General features: G+C 37.4%; 1 protein-coding gene and 1 pseudogene across 5 annotated transcripts in view; one reads left to right on the top strand and one right to left on the bottom strand.

Moving 5' to 3' along the window:
* CPED1 (cadherin like and PC-esterase domain containing 1) overlaps positions 1-19,503 on the bottom strand; it is a 268,162-nt gene that overhangs the window by 137,642 nt on the left and 111,017 nt on the right. For all 5 annotated transcript variants that reach the window (XR_012380298.1, XR_012380299.1, XM_025865766.2 and 2 more), the window contains 3 exons: positions 2,597-2,739; positions 1,736-1,808; positions 157-324 (listed from right to left, as the gene is read on the bottom strand). Coding sequence is in view for 3 of the 5 variants with exons in the window: in XM_025865766.2 (XP_025721551.1) it covers positions 157-324; positions 1,736-1,808; positions 2,597-2,739 (384 nt within the window). In the remaining 2 variants the exon portion in view is untranslated. The remainder of the gene's footprint in view (positions 1-156; positions 325-1,735; positions 1,809-2,596; positions 2,740-19,503) is intronic.
* On the top strand, positions 3,290-4,600 carry LOC112818597 (small kinetochore-associated protein pseudogene; annotated as a pseudogene).

The raw sequence follows: 19,503 nt of genomic DNA, 5'->3' as shown, positions 1-19,503 counted from the left end.
GTCTTCAGGTCAGAAAAATATAAAGAGGTGTAATATAATGGATACCAATTCATTTCAAATGCATTATCAATTTGCTTAGCTACGCAATAAAGAAAATGGCACCTTTCAAAGAATGACTTGAAAAAAAAATTTGTCACTTAAAAAATATGCACTTACCTTAAAAATACCTGATCTATAAAGTCCCTGAAATATCTCAGAAAACATTGGAAGTGAAGATTCATTAGAGAAGAGAAAATTGAAAGTATCTTGTAAAAGGAATTCTTCTGTGTTTTGGTCCTCAAAATCCGTATTTTCATCATCTTGAAAATTTAAATGATCATGCACCTGTGAAAGAGAAAAAGCAAAAATTTTTCGTTGACTTTTAATGCAGTGAAATCAGTTCAAAGACATGATTCATTCTTGTTGGATTGTAGATCAGAACTGACACCTAGTGGCCTTTTTGGAGGTCAACAGCTTTATAAAATACAAGTAATGTTCTTTTGAAGATACAGTTTTTTAAATGAAAAGTAATGGATTATAAAGTCACAGTAATTTACCTTGAAACTCTTTACTGTTGAATAATTTTCATTCAGGAAAGATAACATATGACATTTCCGAACAATAAATTTTATTTTTATTTTATTTATTTTATTTTTTACTATTTTTAGATTGTATTTATATTCAAGTCGGTTAACATATATAGTGCTGGGAAAACCAGACAGTAACATGCAGAAGAATGAAACTGGACCACTTTCTTACACCATACACAAAAATAAATTCAAAATGGGTGAAAGACCTAAATGTGAGACAGGAATCCGTCAAAATCCTAGAGGAGAACACAGGCAGCAACCTCTTTGACCTTGGTCACAACAATGTATTTCAAAGAGCATAATACAAAGCGAGATGTGTGCAAGATAATGAATAAATGATTAAAGATGTAGATTTATGAAGTTTCAAAATTTTATGGATAAATCTTTGAGCTATTCAACTAAATGTCTGAGCCATATATAATTGTAATCATTCACTTTGTACAACACTTTGAAAAGCAGTCAATGCAATATGAAGTTGAATTCTGGTTACACGTAATTTTATTTTGTTCCTTTCCCTTCTTCCTACTCCATATCTCAAAATAAAGCTTTCTGTAGATTTATTCAATCAACTGCTTTTTAATCTTCTTGCCACTAAGGGATATTTTAGATGAAAGATATGTTGGAGGAGATGATCTGAATGTGTTCACTTGATTCGAAAGGAAGTAAAAGAATCAGAGTATACAAAAGCACTCTTCAATTTACACAAATTTATACTAGAAAAAAACCATATATTTAAAAAAATCCTATGGCTTTTTAAATTAAAATACAGGCCAATTTAAAACCAAATATCTGTAGGTAAAGAATAAGAGTTACTTTTTTTATAAACCCAAGTGAATAAGCTGGGTAATGTTCTATTTTCTATTATCTACATGTTTTCCACTTTATTTCATAAACAGTGGTGATTAATCCATAGGAAAATCCATGCCTGTTCTATAGTGATTCATAGTGGGGATTGGAACCCAAATCATAGATTCTCCACATATTAGGTAATTTTCTGAACTACAGTAAAATATAAGCCTGTAGTGACTTTAATACAAGTTGCTACTTATTGACTGGTTCCTGTGAATGCAGACAACCCATCCATACACATATATACACCCCCCCCACACACACACAGATCATTCAGTGTAAGGTGGAAGCTCATAAGAAGCCTTCAGGATATTCACCTGGAGCACTACGGGGTACCCAAAACTGTAGTAACCAATATCAAAAGTGAAAAGTTGAAAACATAATCTGCATCTGAAATAAAAACACAAGGTAATATAAAAATATATTCTATTTGCTACATTTACTCTATCTTCTGATACATTATTAATAGTTACTAGAGTTAATTTCAAGGTCTGTATTAAGTAAAAAGAGCAGTGACTTGGAAATTATATGCAATTTATTTTTAAATTGGAATTTGTTTTTGTTCTTCATAGAAAATACAAATATATCTAGAATATTCATAACACATTAAACAATGAAGTAACTTCATGAAAACCTAAATACAGAGAAGGAAACTCTCCTACTCCTTACTGCTAGGCATTCTTATTCACATATGGAACATGATAAAGCTTACTTTTGAGTCATCTCCTTTTTGTTGACATCTAAATTTAACATTTCCCTAGAAAAAGGCATGAAATTATATTCAAGTAAACTGAAGTATAGAGATAGTCGCCATTGAATATTGTTAATAAGGTCCATAAGTAAAATTATACCTAAGTCAATGCAAAGTTCATATGATAAAAATAGCTAAGCTTAAAAAGGAGATGCAATTAAAGTTAATTTAAACAATGTGTGCTTTATTTCTCATCACTATTATTTGGATGCCAACAAGTCTGTAACATGCACTGAAGTTTTAGGATCTATAAATATGAAAAGACGTTAACAAGTTCATATTTATATACTGACATAACATTTTCCAAGTAGCACCTACTTGTGATAATTAAGATATATTTCACACTTGTGATAATTAAGAATATTTTCACTAGTAATTTTTAGAAGGTTTTTTTTTCTTTTTTTTTAATATTAGCATTGGTTTTTACCTATTGAAGGCCTTTGGTCCCAGAGTAGATGTTTCGCTGAATAATTCAGCTGCTAGCAAGAGTTTGCTAATTGCTTCTTTCATATTATCAAAAGCCTGAAGAGGTGAACTGGCTGTCAGGAATGTCTCAAAAAATGTTTGCAGCTGTGAACAAAGTAAAGGATTCAATATTGAAACAATAATCTGTTTGTCTATCATTTCCAAGGTGACCAGTTTGAAAGATTCTTTTGGATTATGTGTCTTTGCCACATTAAAAAAAAAAACTCCCTAAATAGGAAAGTTTGATAATCTTATATATAGTTTGTAGATATACACACACATATATATCTTATATATAATATACTGAAAGAATATATAATGTACTAAAATATATAATAAATGTATACATAATATGTAATGTGTATATATTATATATATAATATGCAATATGTATATATTATATACATTTAAAAATATAAGCCTTTCAATTGAACGTGGGATGCCACTACAGCTTGTAATTTAAATTACTTTAAGAGTTTTTTACTCCTTCCCCCCCTTTTTTTGCATTTCATGGCATCTAATCATGGAAAGTGAAATGGAGCTATTTACAAGAGCTTGTGATCAGAACGTCCAGGTTTAATTTGTGACTCTACTAGATGAACTCAGACTGGTAACCCACTTTGAATTTTTGTGTCCTTCTCTTTAAAATGGGTGAATACCGGCGGCAGTTGCTGAGGAGGCTCCTTTGAACCAGGGCAACGAGGGCTGCGGGCAGGAGCCGCAGGAGCCTGGGGCCCAGCCGTGCTGCCTCCTTACGATGACTAGCGTGGTTAAGACGGTATACACTCTGCAACCCCCCGCTGTGCAGAGCGGCGGCCTGCCGGCAGACACACAAACTCGAGCCACTTCTAAGAGTCTATTACCCGTTAAGTCCAAAGAAGTGGATGTTTCCAGACTTCATTCAGGAGGTTCAGAGAATGATGTTACAAAAATCACCAAACCGAGACGAGAGAATGGGCAGGTAAAAGCGGCAGACACTGCCATGAGGAGGAACATCAGAAAGAGCTGCAAACCGCCGGGTAAGCAGAAACCAGAGGAAGAGCTCAAGGATAAGAACCAGCTCTTAGAGGCCATCAACAAGCAGCCGCACCAGAAGTTGACTGAAACTCAGGGAGAACTGAAGGACCGACCCAAAAGGTGGAGCTGCTGGAGAAATTTCAGGACAACTGCTTGGCAATTTTGGAGAGCAAGGGCCTCAACCCAGTTTTCGGCTGTGAGACCCTGGCATCACACGGAATGGGAATCCACTGCAGATCACACGGACTCTATGTTGCTGTTAGAAACTTTGCAAGATGAGCTGAAGTTTTTTAACAAAACGGCCAAAAAGCAGATGGAAGAGTTACAGGCCTTAAAAGTCAAGTTGAAGATGAAAGAAGAAGAGAGGGCCTGGTTCCTAGAACAGCAGACATTATGTAACAATCAAGTAAATGATTTTACAGCAGCCCTGGAGGAAATGGAGCAGCTATTAGAAATGTGATAAAAAGCAAGTGACCAGATGGCTCCCACAGGGGAAGCCACTCAAGGACATCTGCTTCTTGGCCATGACCTTCTAGAACTCACCGTCCCCAGAATGGAGACATTTGCTGCAGTAGGATTAAGGACAGTCTATGCTAGAATGGCGCTTCCTCCTTCAGGCAAGCGAACGCCACCCTCGGACTGGTGGGTTCCCCCGAACCTCACACACACATAATCGAGGCCGACAAGGGAGTGGGGGGTGCAGAAGCTTGGATCAACCTTCTAGGCAACAAAGCGGCAGGCTATTAGAATCAGGAGACTAAACCAGCCACAGCCAGAGGATCCCAAAGGTCACATTCAGATGTGTAGGAAGAAAACCTTAATTGTGCATTTGGAGTGCAGAGGCTCCACGGGAGACATCAGTGAGAAGAGATGCTGTCCCCTTCTAACTTGGAACACATTCCGTCTCATCCTGGTTGGGCTCTAGACCTCGTTGTAAATTAATGAACGTGAAGTTATTGAAATGGCTTAATAAATAGGGTGAAGGTATAGATAGCAATAACACCTACCTGAAATAATAAAAAAATAAATAAATAAATAAAATGGGTGAATACCACCAACAAGAGGTCTGTAAACCCAAATCAGAAGAAAATGTATTTGAAAGCCACTGTAAGGTATGAAATTCAGATCTAAACTTTTTAGTATTAGCACTTTTCTGAATATATCAGAACAAAAATAAATGGATGAAAGTTGCTTCTTCACAGCATTTTGCTGTGGGAGATCTAGTCAACTAATGAAGAATCTGAGAGAATCTCAGTGTCCTCTTAACATTTTAATTTAAGGTGTCCTGTGGAAAGAAAAGATGGGGCACTGTTACAAAAGGGGAATAAAGCTCAGGTTTATATTTTCTTAGAAACACAATTGTTGATACCATAAACAGCTGTTTTTATTTGCTTGAATATTAAAATAATCACAACAAGACTACTGCTTGAGGATGCTTAACATCAAAGTCCAAGTTAAAATTTTTAAAAAGCATAAAATAAATCTCATATTAAGTCATAGGCTTTCTTGGATAAACATAATCTTTCAAGGATGAAGAACAAAAAATATTTTTTGAAAAAACATGCAGCAGGTATTCTATTAATGTTTTTGGAAGGACAGGCTAGATCCATCTGAACTGCATAAGACTACAAAGTGAAAAACTTTTGTTGCTATGATAATGAAGGACAGATATTGGCACAAGTGACCTAAGGGAAATGGTAAGTGTATCTTTAAAATACCAAGCAAAACTCCCCAAGAGAAACAAATACTGACTTCATAAACTTTTACCAGCTGAAAAACAGAAACCTAATGAGATGTACATTTTAAGACGATGAACACATCATTAGCATTTGGCAATTGGGATGTTTTTCCATTTCACTAAGGAAAATAAGTGTAATAATTGTATGATCAAAAGAAAACAAATTAGTGCTAACACTAAAAATGTTAACACCCTTGAGTCAAAACAGAGTAATATTGTTTTTCCGAATAAAAATAACTCATATTTCACTCTGGTCACCATATTATGTAGAAGGGTCATTGATGATATTATTGCCTTTTCTGTTTTAATGTTTCCTGAATATCACAAAGATCAAGGTTAATAATTTAAGAAAGTTGGAAATGTTTGTGTAGCATAGGAGATGCAGAAGATTGATGATCAGATGATATCTTCCGTGGCAAGAAATAATTAGCAAGTTAATGTCTCAGGGAAATATTGATTCTCCCACTGCGAAACCGATTATTTCTAAATTTCTGACTGTGACAGTGAGCATTGAATATGGGCTGCTAGTACATGGATTCAGTTCCATTCAATTCGACTGTTTTAGTGAAAACCTTACTAGGTGGAAAGTACCGTGCTGAGTGTTGGGGGACATGTATACAGCACAGTGGTAACACTATAGACATTAGACGCAACAAATCCTTGGTTTAACTTTGGCACTATGCCCGTCACTATTAAATTGTGAGAACTTCTGGGATTAACAACAATATCTATCATGCAGAGGTATGGCTAGGATTAAATGAGAGAATGTATGTGAGGTACACCACCACCCCGCACCTGTCAATATTCAGCACATGTTCGCTCATTTTATTAATTAAAACAAGAAAGTCCACAGCCATTTAAGGAAATTTCAATGAACGGACGTGGTTGTTGAACCCAGATTCTCATAATGCAGTGCATTTGTGGAAAATCAAAACTGCTTCTGGGAATTCAAACACTTGTGAAACCAACCAAAAAAGAACGTTTTACAAATATCTGACAAACCTTTCAAGAGAAATAAAGAGGTATGGCAGTTGAAGGGCCCCCTCCAGTGGTCAGTCTCCCAAGAGAAGCGAAAGAGCAGAACTGAAGGATCCAAACAACTGTCTATCCTCCCGTTTCCCTAAGACCTCAGTCAGCTATGAGAAAGACTAACATCAACCACCCACCATGAAAGCAGGGACCAGAACTGCCTTTATGAACAGAGGTAGGAGGAGAGGAGACAGAAGTAGCACTCCAAAAGCATGACTCAAAATTGAGCAACTTGTTTTATTTTTGTGTTAGTTTTGTCCCCAGGTTTTGTCTCTGTATGCATTCCCTTCTATCTCATTGAATAAATTTATTTATGGAAGCCCTTCAGTTCAAAGGAAATTCTAGATGAGTGACCTATTTCATCTATTTAGTATAGTGACAAGCAGGCTACATATGCCAGAAATGAAAATAGAATCATGCAAGTGCTTAAGAGTTATTTTTTTAAAAAATCATCTTTCAATGAGTGACCCAGAGAGGGCACAATACTTCCTATATCAATTCTTACAACTAATCCACTTAGGCTAAGTGGAAGACTTCTTTGTGTGTCTGATCCTGTTGTAATTTGTTACACTTAACTGTATTTCCTTGGTCACTTTACTTGAGTTCTGTGCATCTTGGTGTGTTCAGATGTAGAAAGAGAATTGAACTCAATGGTCTCATTAGACAATGTCAAATCTGAAATTATTTGATATTAATACCACTCACAGCCATCAGAACCTGAAAAACACATCTTACCCAGGGGCTTTCTTAACTCAAGAACAAATCTCCAAAGGAGCACTTTCCCCTTCATTGCTAGTTTGAAACAATGAAGCCATAAACTCAAATATCAAGGAGACTTCTCCCTCTCTAGACGAAGACTTTTTTTTTTTAAGATTTTATTTATTTGACAGAGAGAGAGACAGCGAGAGAGGGAACACAAGCAGGGGGTGGGCAGAGAGAGGAACAGACTCTCCACTAAGCAGGGGGAGCCCGACGTGGGACTCGATCCCAGGACCCTGGGATCATGACCTGAGCCGAAGGCAGAAGCTTAATGACTGAGCCACCCAGGCGCCCCTAGACCAAGACTTTTAATGGATGTTTTTCAATTACATAAATGTGAGAACAAAAGCTCCTAAGGGAATCAGTGCCTTGGCAGCAAAGTAAAAATAAATAAAAGAGCATCTTAAAGAGTTTGACATGACATGAAACCATTTTATAAACTATACGTTTCCTCCTTAGTGTCAAAATGAAATACAAATTTAGTGCAAAGTAAATTATATAGGAAATGACCTTGTAAGATCATGGTTGTAAAACCAGGCAGTTGATGGGGCACCTGGGTGGCTCAGTTGGTTGAGCGACTGCCTTTGGCTCAGGTCATGATCCTGGAGTCCCAGGATCCAGCCCCACATCGGGCTCCCTGCTCAGCAGGGATCTGCTTCTCCCTCTGACCCTCCCTCCCCCATGCTGTCTCTCTCTCTCTCTCAAATAAATAAAAATCTTATAAAAAACAATAAAAGATTAAGAAAAAGAGAGAATACTAGTTAAAAAAAAAACAGGCAGTTGAAACACCACCATTTGTTCATACTGTGTAAGATTCAAGCAATAACCTGGTAAGGCATTTATGATTTTTACACCTATCCATTCAAGTGTTTTATTTAAATATACACAGATGGATCAAAATTATCAATTAAAAATGGATGGACACAGGAACTGAAAATCAACTTGAAAATATTTGTAGGAAAACTTCCATCACATCTTTGATATCTTAAAATACTTCTAAGGAGCCCTTCTATTCACCTCTCCCCCATCCCACCTCTTACAGCCCTTCTCATGCCAATTCTGGGCTTCACCTGATTAATTCCCTTTATCTTCCCATAAGACCTTGGGCAAATTGCTCTCAGTTGCATTCTCATGTGTCATTCTGTGTCAAACTTGCCGACTTTCTTGTCTCTTCTTACCACTAGACTGTGAGATCTTTCAGGGCAGAAACTGTACCATTCTATCTTCAGGTGGCTAGTATCTAACACAGAGTAGGGACTGAGTGAGTAAAGCTAAGTATAACATTACAGAAACCACAGAGACTTTGATAAGAGAGATAATTTACTGGAGCCTCTGGATAAAATAATTTTTCTCCTTAGAACATGTTTATCTCTTGTTTCCATCTCATGAGAGAGGGAGGATATGCATTTTTTTGGTGACTTGTAATAAAACCTTTGAAAAATACAAGCTTACAGCTGTTCAAAAGGACTTTTGAGATAAGAAAATTTAATCTAAGAGTTAAGACAAAGGATGACAGATTAACCAATATTAGAGTTTTTTTTTTTTTTTTAAGTCATGCTCTTGACTAACTGGGAAACTTCAGAATACTGCCATTTTGGTATCTTGAACTTTGAGTAGTGTTTAATAGCATTGTACCTTACTGAAGTTTCCTAGAATTTCTCTCAATATTATTGTGTGAGAGAGACATTTTCATCTTCTCAGTATAAAGAAGAATATGAGTACTTAAAATCATTTTACACCAAAAAAACATATGAAAAGATGCTTGATATCATTCATCATTAGGGAAATGGCAAATCAAAACCACAAAGAGATATTACCTCACATCTATTAGGAGGGCTACTACCAAAAAACATAAAGTGTTAAGGGTGGGGAAGAATGTGAAGAAATCAGAACCCTGGGCACTGTTGGTGGGAATGTTAAATGGTGCAGCTACTATGCAGTATGAAGGTTCCTCAAAAAATAAAAAATTGCAGTACCATATGATCCAGTGATTCAACTTCTGGGCACATGGTCAAAACGAGTGAAAGGAGAGTCTCCAAGAGATATTTGCACACCCATTTTCAGAGCAGCATCATTCACAATAGCCAAAAAGTAGAAGCAACTCAAGCATCCATCAATGGATGAGTGGATAAACAAAATATATAATGGAATATCATTCAGCCTTAAAAAGGAAGGATGTTTCGACACATACTATGGCTTGAAGAACCTGGAAGATACTATGCTAAGTGAAATAACCCAGTCACAAAAGACACAGTATGATCCCACTTACATGAGGTATCTAGAGTAGTCAAATCCATAGAAACAGAAAATAGAATGGCAGTTGCCAGTGGCTGGGAGGAGGGGTAAATACAGGGCTGTTTAATGGGTACAACCAGTTTTGCAAAAGGTCTGGAGATTGGTTGCCTAGCCATGTAAATATACTTAATGCTACTGAACTGTACACTTAAAAACGGTTAAGATGGTAAATTTTATGTTATGTATATATTACCACAATTACAAAATTTTAAAGTAATTTTGTAGTTTTTACAGCCTCACTCCCTCCAACAACCGTGTTTTTTAAACAGCTAATTTTGTACCACCAAAGTCCAAAAGAGCACTTCTTTAATGGTTAAAAAATTTGCAAAAGAAACAAAACAAAAAATAAGCCCTCCCTTGCTCCATTTCTCAGTTCCTGCAAATAGTGGAAATAATCTTCATCTCTACTCCACTTCCTTCTACTCACCGCTTTATCTATAAACACTCTTTGATCCTTGAGCTTTTTGTTCGTTTGTTCAGGATGGGAAATAATCATATAGCAAGTTTGAATGCTGACAGGAATGATCCAGAAGAGAGGACAAATTAATGATGGAACACAAAGTTAGTCTAGAGGATGATCGTTATAGGTTATAATCAATGCTTAAAAGGAAATACCGCAGAAGAGCTCAGACTCAGTTTTATCCAAGGGTATAATTAAGGGCACTCATTTAAATATAGGAAATCCAAAATTGTATGTTCTTTGTCCAGATTAATAGGTGAATAAGTATGTAATCAAATCTACCTATTTGTAATATCCTTGAAATTTAAATCTATTATTTTTTGACTGATACTATTTTTCTTTCTGCCTTTTATAGACTCACCTAGGATCTCTCTGTCTGACTCTAACCTAACCAGTCTCTCTCCCAGGTGTGTGTAAAGCTCTCAAAATGCATCCAAAGGAATACAAGTACCTCAGCATTTTATCCCAATGTAATATATTTTATATGTAAATGGATTTTTTTGATCACCCTATAATTCTCATTAAGAAAAATGTGTTTATAAATTTAAGTTTTTAAAATTACACTTACCATATGGCTCTAAATTTAAAAATATTTTTTTCTTTCCCAAAGAGTTACAATTACAGTTATTGCTCATACACAACTGGTCAGAACAATAGAAATATGTCTTATTAATTAATCTCTGAAATAAAAAGGTAAAATTAGAAATGCACCTCTTAGATGGATGCAATTTCTTTTTATTCAAGTAAAACACATATCTGTTGAGAGAATATTACTTATGGCTAGAATGAGAAGGGTTCAGCATCAGTATTAATATTATTTTTAATGTAATATATATGGAATATATGGATGGAAGAGTATATATATATACATATATGTATGTATGTATGTATATATATGGCGGGGACAGAGAGGGAGAGAGAGAGAGATGGAAGTTACAGCAACATGACCTAATTCCTTGAACTCCCTCCAAAGCATATGGGGGGAAAAAACACACATAGTGATTTATCATGAAATATTTAATTTTGTTAGAAACTGAAAACAATCTGAGTTGTGCAGGATGTGTTACATAGTGTTATGTAGTGTTTGTTACATAATCACTATCAGCATCCTTCACTGTCTCTAACTAACACTGTATTTGAATTTGTCTGCTTTTGTTTTGAGGATTTTTTTTTGTTTTTTGTTTTGTTTTGCAGAATTTTTTCACCATGAACCAATAATCACAATATTAGGGATAGGTGAGAGTGAGGTTTTTTTTTTTTTTTTTTTTTTTTTTGAGTAGCAGAAGAGTGTCTAAAGAGACAGAAAAGAAGATTCTTTTGAAACTATCCAAGTGCCTGCAAATCTCTGGAAAGACTTTATGGGTCTCCAGAGACACAGGACACCCTGCTTAAGAATCACAGGTTTGGATGTGTCTGGCACATGGGAGCACATCTCCTGCACATCACATGGAGGGTTTGGGGGGAGCTGTTGCAGGAGAGGAAGTGCTAGTGAGCACTCTGAACCTTAGGAAAAACTCTCCTTTGTGTTTTAAAGGGACACGATTTAGGGGAAAAAATCAGATATTTAACAAAACAATAAAAAGAGGAAAAAGGATTTGAGAAAGGGAGGGAAAAAAAAGACTAAATTACAAACCCAAGCACTGATGTAATTTTTCATTTAGTGCACATATGGTATTTGGATATAATTCTATGTTGCATTTAATAATGCAACGTTGACACCATGTGCCAGACGCTGTGCATTTCTCATGCACTTTTTTGTTTATATTCATAGCAATGCTGTGAGGTTGACACTCATTATCCCCATTTTATAGATGAAGAAACTGAGAGGTGAGAATACAAGTAATTTGTCTAAGGTTACATAGCCAAGAGGTAATCTATAGGGGTGTTAAAGCCAGTCTGCTTGGTTGCAAGGCCCCAGCATTAAATCTGTCACTGTGGCTTTGATTATATTAGATTTAGAAATGTGGATGGACCCTGAAATGCAGACGAATGAATCATATGTGTTTTTACTTTCATGGAAAATATGTTTGAAACTGTCACAATTCTCAAGTATGTGACCTTACACCCACACATCTAAAATATCAGTTCAATAACTTGAGCATTTATGTAGCCTAATCACCTTTTGGAAAAACTAAGAATATTTCTTTGTAACTTAAATCAAATTGCCTGGATCAAGAAAAAATTTTGTGTCAAGTCAAATGATTTAAGAACATAAATATTCTCATTGTTTTAGCTCATTGAAAATTGGCTTGTTTTAGGGTATACCACAGAAAAACTGAATTAATTAGCTGAACCTAAATTAGGATAGTTTTTACTCATTCTCTGGAATTAGACCAAAACTCCAATATTTAAATAAGTTTCATGCTTCCCGTGACATGAATAATTTTATTCATTTATACTTCTTAACAACCCTAAGCTTTAAAGCACACATTAAACTTGGAAACTCAGAAGATTCAATGTGATTTAATCAGTTTCATAGTTGGAAATTTTAAATTCTCCCACATGTGTATCAGAGAATTGATCAGAAGCAAGGTGCAGAAATACAAAAGGCTGTGAATATCATAAAATTTAATTATTTGCTTTGAATGGTAGAACCCTGATTGCATTATAGTCAACCTTCTCAGAAAACTGGCAGGTTATTTTTATTGCCCCTTCTGGAATCTCTCAGTGGGCTATAAAGAAGCAGAGAGATTTAAGAGTAAAGAGCAAAAGCTAAAGTTGTAAAAATTTTATCATTAGACTTTGTATGTATATGTCTACTCATTTTCTTTATATGAATGCCAATGTTCAAGCAGGTCACAACAATTTCCATTAAAGTTAAAACACAGGCCTTTTTTAAACCTCCAGTAAAATAAGGTCTGACAGTTGTTTGGAAAACTTCCATCTTTTATTAATGGTCTTGAGTAGAAAATGACATTGAAGTCTGGTAATATTTCCAACAGGAAATATTTGTAATGGGCCATACAAAAATTTGCAAACAAGGATGCATTTGCCAGAAAGATACCCATCTCATCTATCTCTAAATACTCTCGAATGAGTAAGAAAGTAAAAAGGGAAAATATTTTTCATTTATGTTCTGGATATTTTATGCAGGGTATCTATTTTAGATCTTATTAAGTTTTATGGTCAATCACAAAAGAAAAGGAAATGTATTCATTATAAAAATAAGGAGTTCTGGTTGTACAATAAAGGAAATGATAGAGCAATCTGCCCTAGCTTATGAGGGCTGCAGTGTTCAAGTCTGTTGAATCTATAGATGTATTACAACCCTCTACTGTTTTCTTACACCTCTCTTACGTCAGGTGCCTTATACCGCTCTCTTACCACGGTTCCAACAAAACTCATTCTTTTACATGGCATCTTTTAAGTGAGCATTTAAATATTATACACAATTTAAAAGTTTATGATTTCGTACTTTCATTAAATATACCAATATCTTCTCATTGCAGTCCCAGCTACTGATTTCTGATTTCTCTGCCCCCAACCTTTCTCTTTCGTTGCTACCAGAGTCATCTTTATGAAGCACAGTTCAAATCATAAAGGACAGAAGTCCCAATGTTAACAGAAGGAGGTGATGTCATTAACAGTAGAAGCCCTTTTATCCTGTTTGCTACAAAGGGACAGCTATTTTTATATGAATATTCAAAAAGCGATGCATGAAATTTTTGAACATTTTGTTTTGACTTAAAAAACATAAATGTCATTCCTTTGTCAATTTTGTAACATACAGCCAAGGTATTTTATTCTCATGCAGGTGAACTAATTGGAATTTCTAGTCATCTACCTTATGGACACCTCACCCATAATGCACTGGCTGTAAATGAAACTAAGCAAGAACATAAAGACACCAGCAAAAAAATCTCAGGGCAGAATCCTAGGTTCCACAGTTTCCCCGGACCTCATAAAAGTTGTTACCCCATATCAAATTCACCTGCAATGTTTCCAAGAAATTTTCCCAGACTGATTCTTTATATCCAACTTTGCTTTTATAGAAGTCAGTCTATTTCTTTTTGCACTTACAGTTCATCAGTGCATGATGCAGTAAGCATACAAATGCTTGCCTCAGGCATTGAGTTCTTGGGTTCAGCAGTCAGTGTGCTTTATGGAGGGCATACAGAGCATTGTTTAATACTGCAAGTAGTTAAGTGGTAATTAAGAGGGATTTTATTCACTGGAGATCTGAGTCCTAATCCTAATCATCTTTATTAGTTCTGTCTTCTCTACTAAATCATGAATCTTCATTTCCTCATCCATAGAATGGATGGAAACATATTACCCTAACACTCAGGATTCTTAAAAGCATCAAATGAGATCATATATGAGAAGAGAGTCAGAAATATAAAATGACACTGGGGTCATTTTATAGTGCATGAGATTCAAGCTCTTCAGGATATGATTCTAACATACCTTTTCTGGTTTCCCCTAACCTACAAATCCTATGCCTTTTTCCCTTTCTTTTTTCTCTGTCCCTCCCACTGCAGGCTACCCTAGGATTTCTCCCACCTGGAAATACATACATGTTCTAGCCAAATAAATAAGACAGCTCATACTTCTGAGACTATACCTATGTTCCCTTGCTTCACGATGTCTTTCCTAAGTAAATGCAAATATCCCCTCCCCATTTCTAAACACTAGTCATTTCCCCAAGCTCAGCTAAAATCCCACCTATTTTGTGAAACCTGCCTCACTTTCCTCCAGCTGAATAATTTTCTCCTACTCTTGACCATCCCAGCAACTCAGCTGTTTATTGCAATCTGACCTGTATTACAGTTATGTATAAGGGTCTTTCTCCCTCCCTCCGCCCCACTGGAGGGTTCATGGAAAGCAGGAACCAATGTTTGTTTTTTGAGTCCCTCTGTACACTGCCCAGCACACAGGTATCTTTGAAACAATTGTGGAATACAAGTGAGTTGAACTGATTATGAACCATTATTGAGTAGTTAACACTGCTTCTCCTTTGAGTTGTTTTTGACTCCATGATCAAACACAAAAATCTCACATATAGAGCAGGATACAGATTAAACACATTGATTCCCCACCAATTTTTTTATGGGGAGATTATATTGTTTCTTCACCTTACTTGATGAAGAACACACAACTATTAGAAGCTTCACTCTCATCTAGAAGTAGAGATGCCATCTGATAAAATACTCTTCCCTTCCTTTCTTTCACTGTCTCCTGTCTCTAAAAACTTCCCTGTTCTCTATTCTAAATAAATTCCATCCTGTGAAACCTGCTGACAACCTGCTCTAATGTGAAAATCCTTCTTTACGTTGGTGTGGCAATTTGAAAAAACTGACCACAAATTCTTCCCACCCCTATAGGCACGCCCCCACCCCACTTGGCCTTGTGACTTACACTTCCTCCCATCCAGAGGTGGAGTCTCCTTCCTCACCTCTTGAATCTTGGTTTAACCCTGTGAAGTTCTTTGGTCAGTGGGACATTAGCAAATCTGGTGCAAACTGTTTTAATTTCCTAAGGCTACTGTAATAAGTTACTTCAAACGTGGTGCTTTAAAACAATAGAAATTTATTATCTCACAGTTCTGGAGGCCAAAAGTCTAAAATCAAGGTGTTGGCAGGGCCGCATTCCTTTACCAGGATCTAGAGGACAAGCTGTTCTTTGCCTCTTCCAGCTTCTGGTGGCTGTAGGCTTTCTTTGGCTTGAGGGTATATAACTATAATCTCTGTTCCATCTTCACATGACTTTCTCCTCTTCTGTCTGTGTCAAATCTCCTTTTACCTCCCTCTTATAAGGACATGTGTTATTGGATTTAGGGCCCACTTAGATAATCCAGGATGATGTCATTTTGAGATCCTTAACTTCATTATATCTGCCAAGACCCTTTTCCTAAATAAGGTCGTATTTATAGGTTCATAGGTCAGGACATAGACATATCTTTTTGGGAGCAACCATTCAGCTCACTACACAAACAAAAGCTTCAAGAGAACTTGGCCTTTGGGGCTTGCTCACTATCACCATATGAAAGAACAGTGGGTAGCTGGCTGGATGATGAGAAACACATGACCAAGTCATCCCTGTGACCCAAGCTAACACCAGGCCAACAGCCAGGCACGTAAGTGAAGGAAGCTGGACTATCCAGCCTCAGCTGAGCCACAGAAATCAGCAGAGCCTGCCCAGCCAACCCAGAGAATCAGGAGAACAATAAATAAATATTTGTTGTTTAAAGTCACTAAGCTTGGGGGTAGTTTATTATGGAGCAAAAGCCAACTACTTCAATTTGCTTTTTGTTTGTTTATTTGTTCACATTATATCTTATTTTCTTCTCTTTCTGGCATGGAGTCTGCATCTCTTTTCCTCGTGAACTTCCCACATGAGAGAGAGGGTGATCTAAGGAACTTCATGTTCCTTTATTTTCAGTGCTGAGTGCAGTGTCATGCCTGCTGCTTCTGGTTTGGCTTCTCCATTTCAAACCCCTCCAACTTCACTCTGATTTCCATCCCCAGCACTGAATAAATCCAACCCTTTCTAGGGTGGGCAGATTCCTAAGCATTCTCTTCTCCCCTTCTTGTCTGAATATAGCATAGCTGACAACCCTATGATCCTCAAGGGAACCAACTTATGATTTGAGGTCCCATCTATTTGAAAACAACCCTTAAACCTATGGTATCTGAGAAACAGGCACTTCTGCCCAGGCTGTTTTTACAGTAATGGGAATCTGGACACATGGGACCTGTCTTGTCACAGTAGGAAGTACGAGCAAAAGTGATAGGATACCTCTGTTGGAAACAGCAGGAGAGAGAGACGGGAATGGGGGGAAGAAAAGCAGGCAGAGGAAGTGAATGGGTCAAGAAACACCAAATTCCCAAGGTGAGAATTTCTCTGTCTAGGGTCCCCCAGGCAGGGTATGGAGCAGAGGCGCCCTGAGAACCAGACGAATGGGTGCAAACCTGCACAGGGGTTAGCAACTGTGGGACCAGGCTCCCAGCTCCCTCTCCACTTCCTCCTTTACATTTCTCCATTCTACTCCCTTCCATCTGACCCATCAGAACCATTCAAATAATGGCTGAAGAATCATCTTAGAGCCGTCTGTCCTCTTTTTCAAATCCTCACCAAAGCTTGTTTCTCCCTTCAAAAGGGAGAAATGTCTCTCCTTTTGTTGACACCATCTCACCAACTAGTCCAAGGTACCAACCTTCTTACCTGGACACCCGAATAGCTCTGCCTGAACTCCCAATCCACTTCAACATGTTCTCCACACAGCAGCAGAGTGGGCTTGAAAGGGTAAGTGAAATTATGGCATCCCCTGCTCACTACCTTTCAGTGGCATCCCTTTGCCCCTAGAAAAAAATTCAAATTCCTTACTTTGCCTATAAGTCCTGCATGATTTGGCTCTTGCCTTTCTCTCCTACCTCCTCTCCTACCACTCTCCTTTTGTTCAACAGAATATACTTTCAGTTCCCGTGATGTTCTCTGCATGTGCAAGGTCTGTCCTTCCTTAAGACGTTGGAATTCTCCACTTGCTGGGAATGTTTCATCACTAGCTCTTCAAATGGCACTTTGCCCAAATGTCACCTAATCGGGGAGATCTTTCTACCTCTCATAAAGTGGGCAACCCAGTTACTTTCTACACATCACCCTTATTCATTTCATTATTAGCTATATCAAAAATCTGTAATTATTGGGTGGTAAAATTATCAGTGTAAAAATCTGTAATTAACCTGGGTGGTGCAATTGGTTAAGCGACCAACTCTTGGTTTAGGCTCAGGTCGTGATCTCAGGGTCATGGGACCGAGCCCTGCATCAGGCTCCACACTCAGCGTGGAGTCTGCTTCAGATTCTCTACTTCTCCCTCTGCCTCTCCCTGCTCAGCTCTCTCTAATAAATACATCTTTTAAAAAATCTGTAGTTACCTGTATTTGTTTGTATGGGTATAAGTAGTTCTTTATCTGTATTTCATCTCCCATTCCATACAAGAATAAACTCCACAGAGGCAGGGACTTTGTCTTGTTTATTACTATATCGCTGGAACCTAACACAATGTCTAGTGTATGGGAAGTCCCTAGTAAATATCTGTAGAAGGAATGAAAAACCTCACTTGGAAACCCATTGGAAACTATTCCTATTTTGTAGATCAGGAAGTGGTTTGGAGAGATTGGAAGACTTGCCTGAGGTCGGACCGTTGGTACAAGAACATTCCTAGTGAATATCCATCCCCAGGCCTCTAGAGGTCAACATACCTTGGGATTTTCATTTTAGTCTTGTAGATCCAGCACTATAGATCCAGTGTTAGTGATTTACTTCTCTTTCCTTTAGAGTAAAAGTGCAACCAGATATTTGCTTATCACCCAGACTGAAAAGATGTCATCATTGTTCTATTCATATTTTAAAATTACATTTCTTTTCACTTTAACAGTAACTCACTGAAAGCATGAAAATGTAATATATTTTCTTAGCATACTGTTTTTCTTCTGTGACTTCTGAGTTTAGAGTAATGATTTCACTCTTTGTGACTTGAATACATACTCTTTATGTAGACGGTTTGGGTAATCAAGCACATGGGAAAATTCTCATACCTTTCAAGTAAATCAGGAATAAAATTTCTGGTAGAGATCACTTTGGTATAGTACTTTTTTTTTGAGAGAGAGAGAGGGGCAGGAGGGGCGGAGAGAGAGAATCTTGAGCAGGCTCCGCACCCAGCATGGAGCCCAAAACATGGTTTGATTTCACAACCCTGAGATCATGACCTGAGCCGAGATCAAGAGTTGGCTGCTTGACCGACTGAGCCACCCAGGTGCCCCAGTACAATACATTTTTAAATGGGTAGTGGAGGCTGTGTACTTGGAACTATTGGATTCTGGAAGAGTAGAGACCAGGCATGGCAAAGCTGGTTTAGAGAGGAAGCCACACGGCATCTGGATATAGAAACATACAGGGACACCTGGGATTTCCTCTCCTGTTTGCAGTCCCTTGCTCCCAATTTTAAAGACCTGCTTCACAGAGCTTCTAAGAACTGCTTTCATAAGTTTGGCGGGGGTATGAGAGCACAAAGAGGCTAGAGGGGTGGGTCTGAGGATGCCCTGCATCAGTAAAGAGGGAACTCAGAGAACGAGTGAATCAGGCTGATGCTCCATAGAGACCGCACAGACAAAAGCGAGGAAATCTATCTGTATCTTGCAGTAGATATAGAACGCAGCAGGATGTATGTGTGCCGAATCCTGTGAAAGAATCCATCTTCATCTGCCTTAGTAGCACTCAGAAAAATGAAAGACACATTTTCAGTTCCATATCAAAATGTATCACAAGGGTCAAAGTGCCGCTGTCTATAAGCGTTTTTGCCTTTTTTTCTTTCCAGTGTTGGACCACTCAGGCTGTTAGTGCAATATCAAAAAAAGATCACTTGGGGGCAATACAGTATTCTTGTTTTGCTTTATCTCATGGCTGTGTGAGTTTCCTCCGTGACACAAGACTGCTGTTTCTTTCAAATTTTAAGCCACATTTTAATATATGGGAGGGAAGAGGCTGTATTTCATTTTAAACTTACGATGCATAAATCACATAAGACAAATGCAAGTCAGATTTTCTCCTGAAGGGAGCAAAACTGTCCCCT

The sequence above is a fragment of the Callorhinus ursinus genome, unplaced genomic scaffold (genome assembly GCF_003265705.2).
Source record: "Callorhinus ursinus isolate GAN/ISIS: 27379988/994484 unplaced genomic scaffold, GSC_fseal_2.0 scaffold12, whole genome shotgun sequence".
NCBI classification, from domain to species: domain Eukaryota; kingdom Metazoa; phylum Chordata; class Mammalia; order Carnivora; family Otariidae; genus Callorhinus; species Callorhinus ursinus.
Note: the sequence above shows the minus strand (reverse complement) of the source record. Positions and strands in the feature narration are given on the sequence as shown.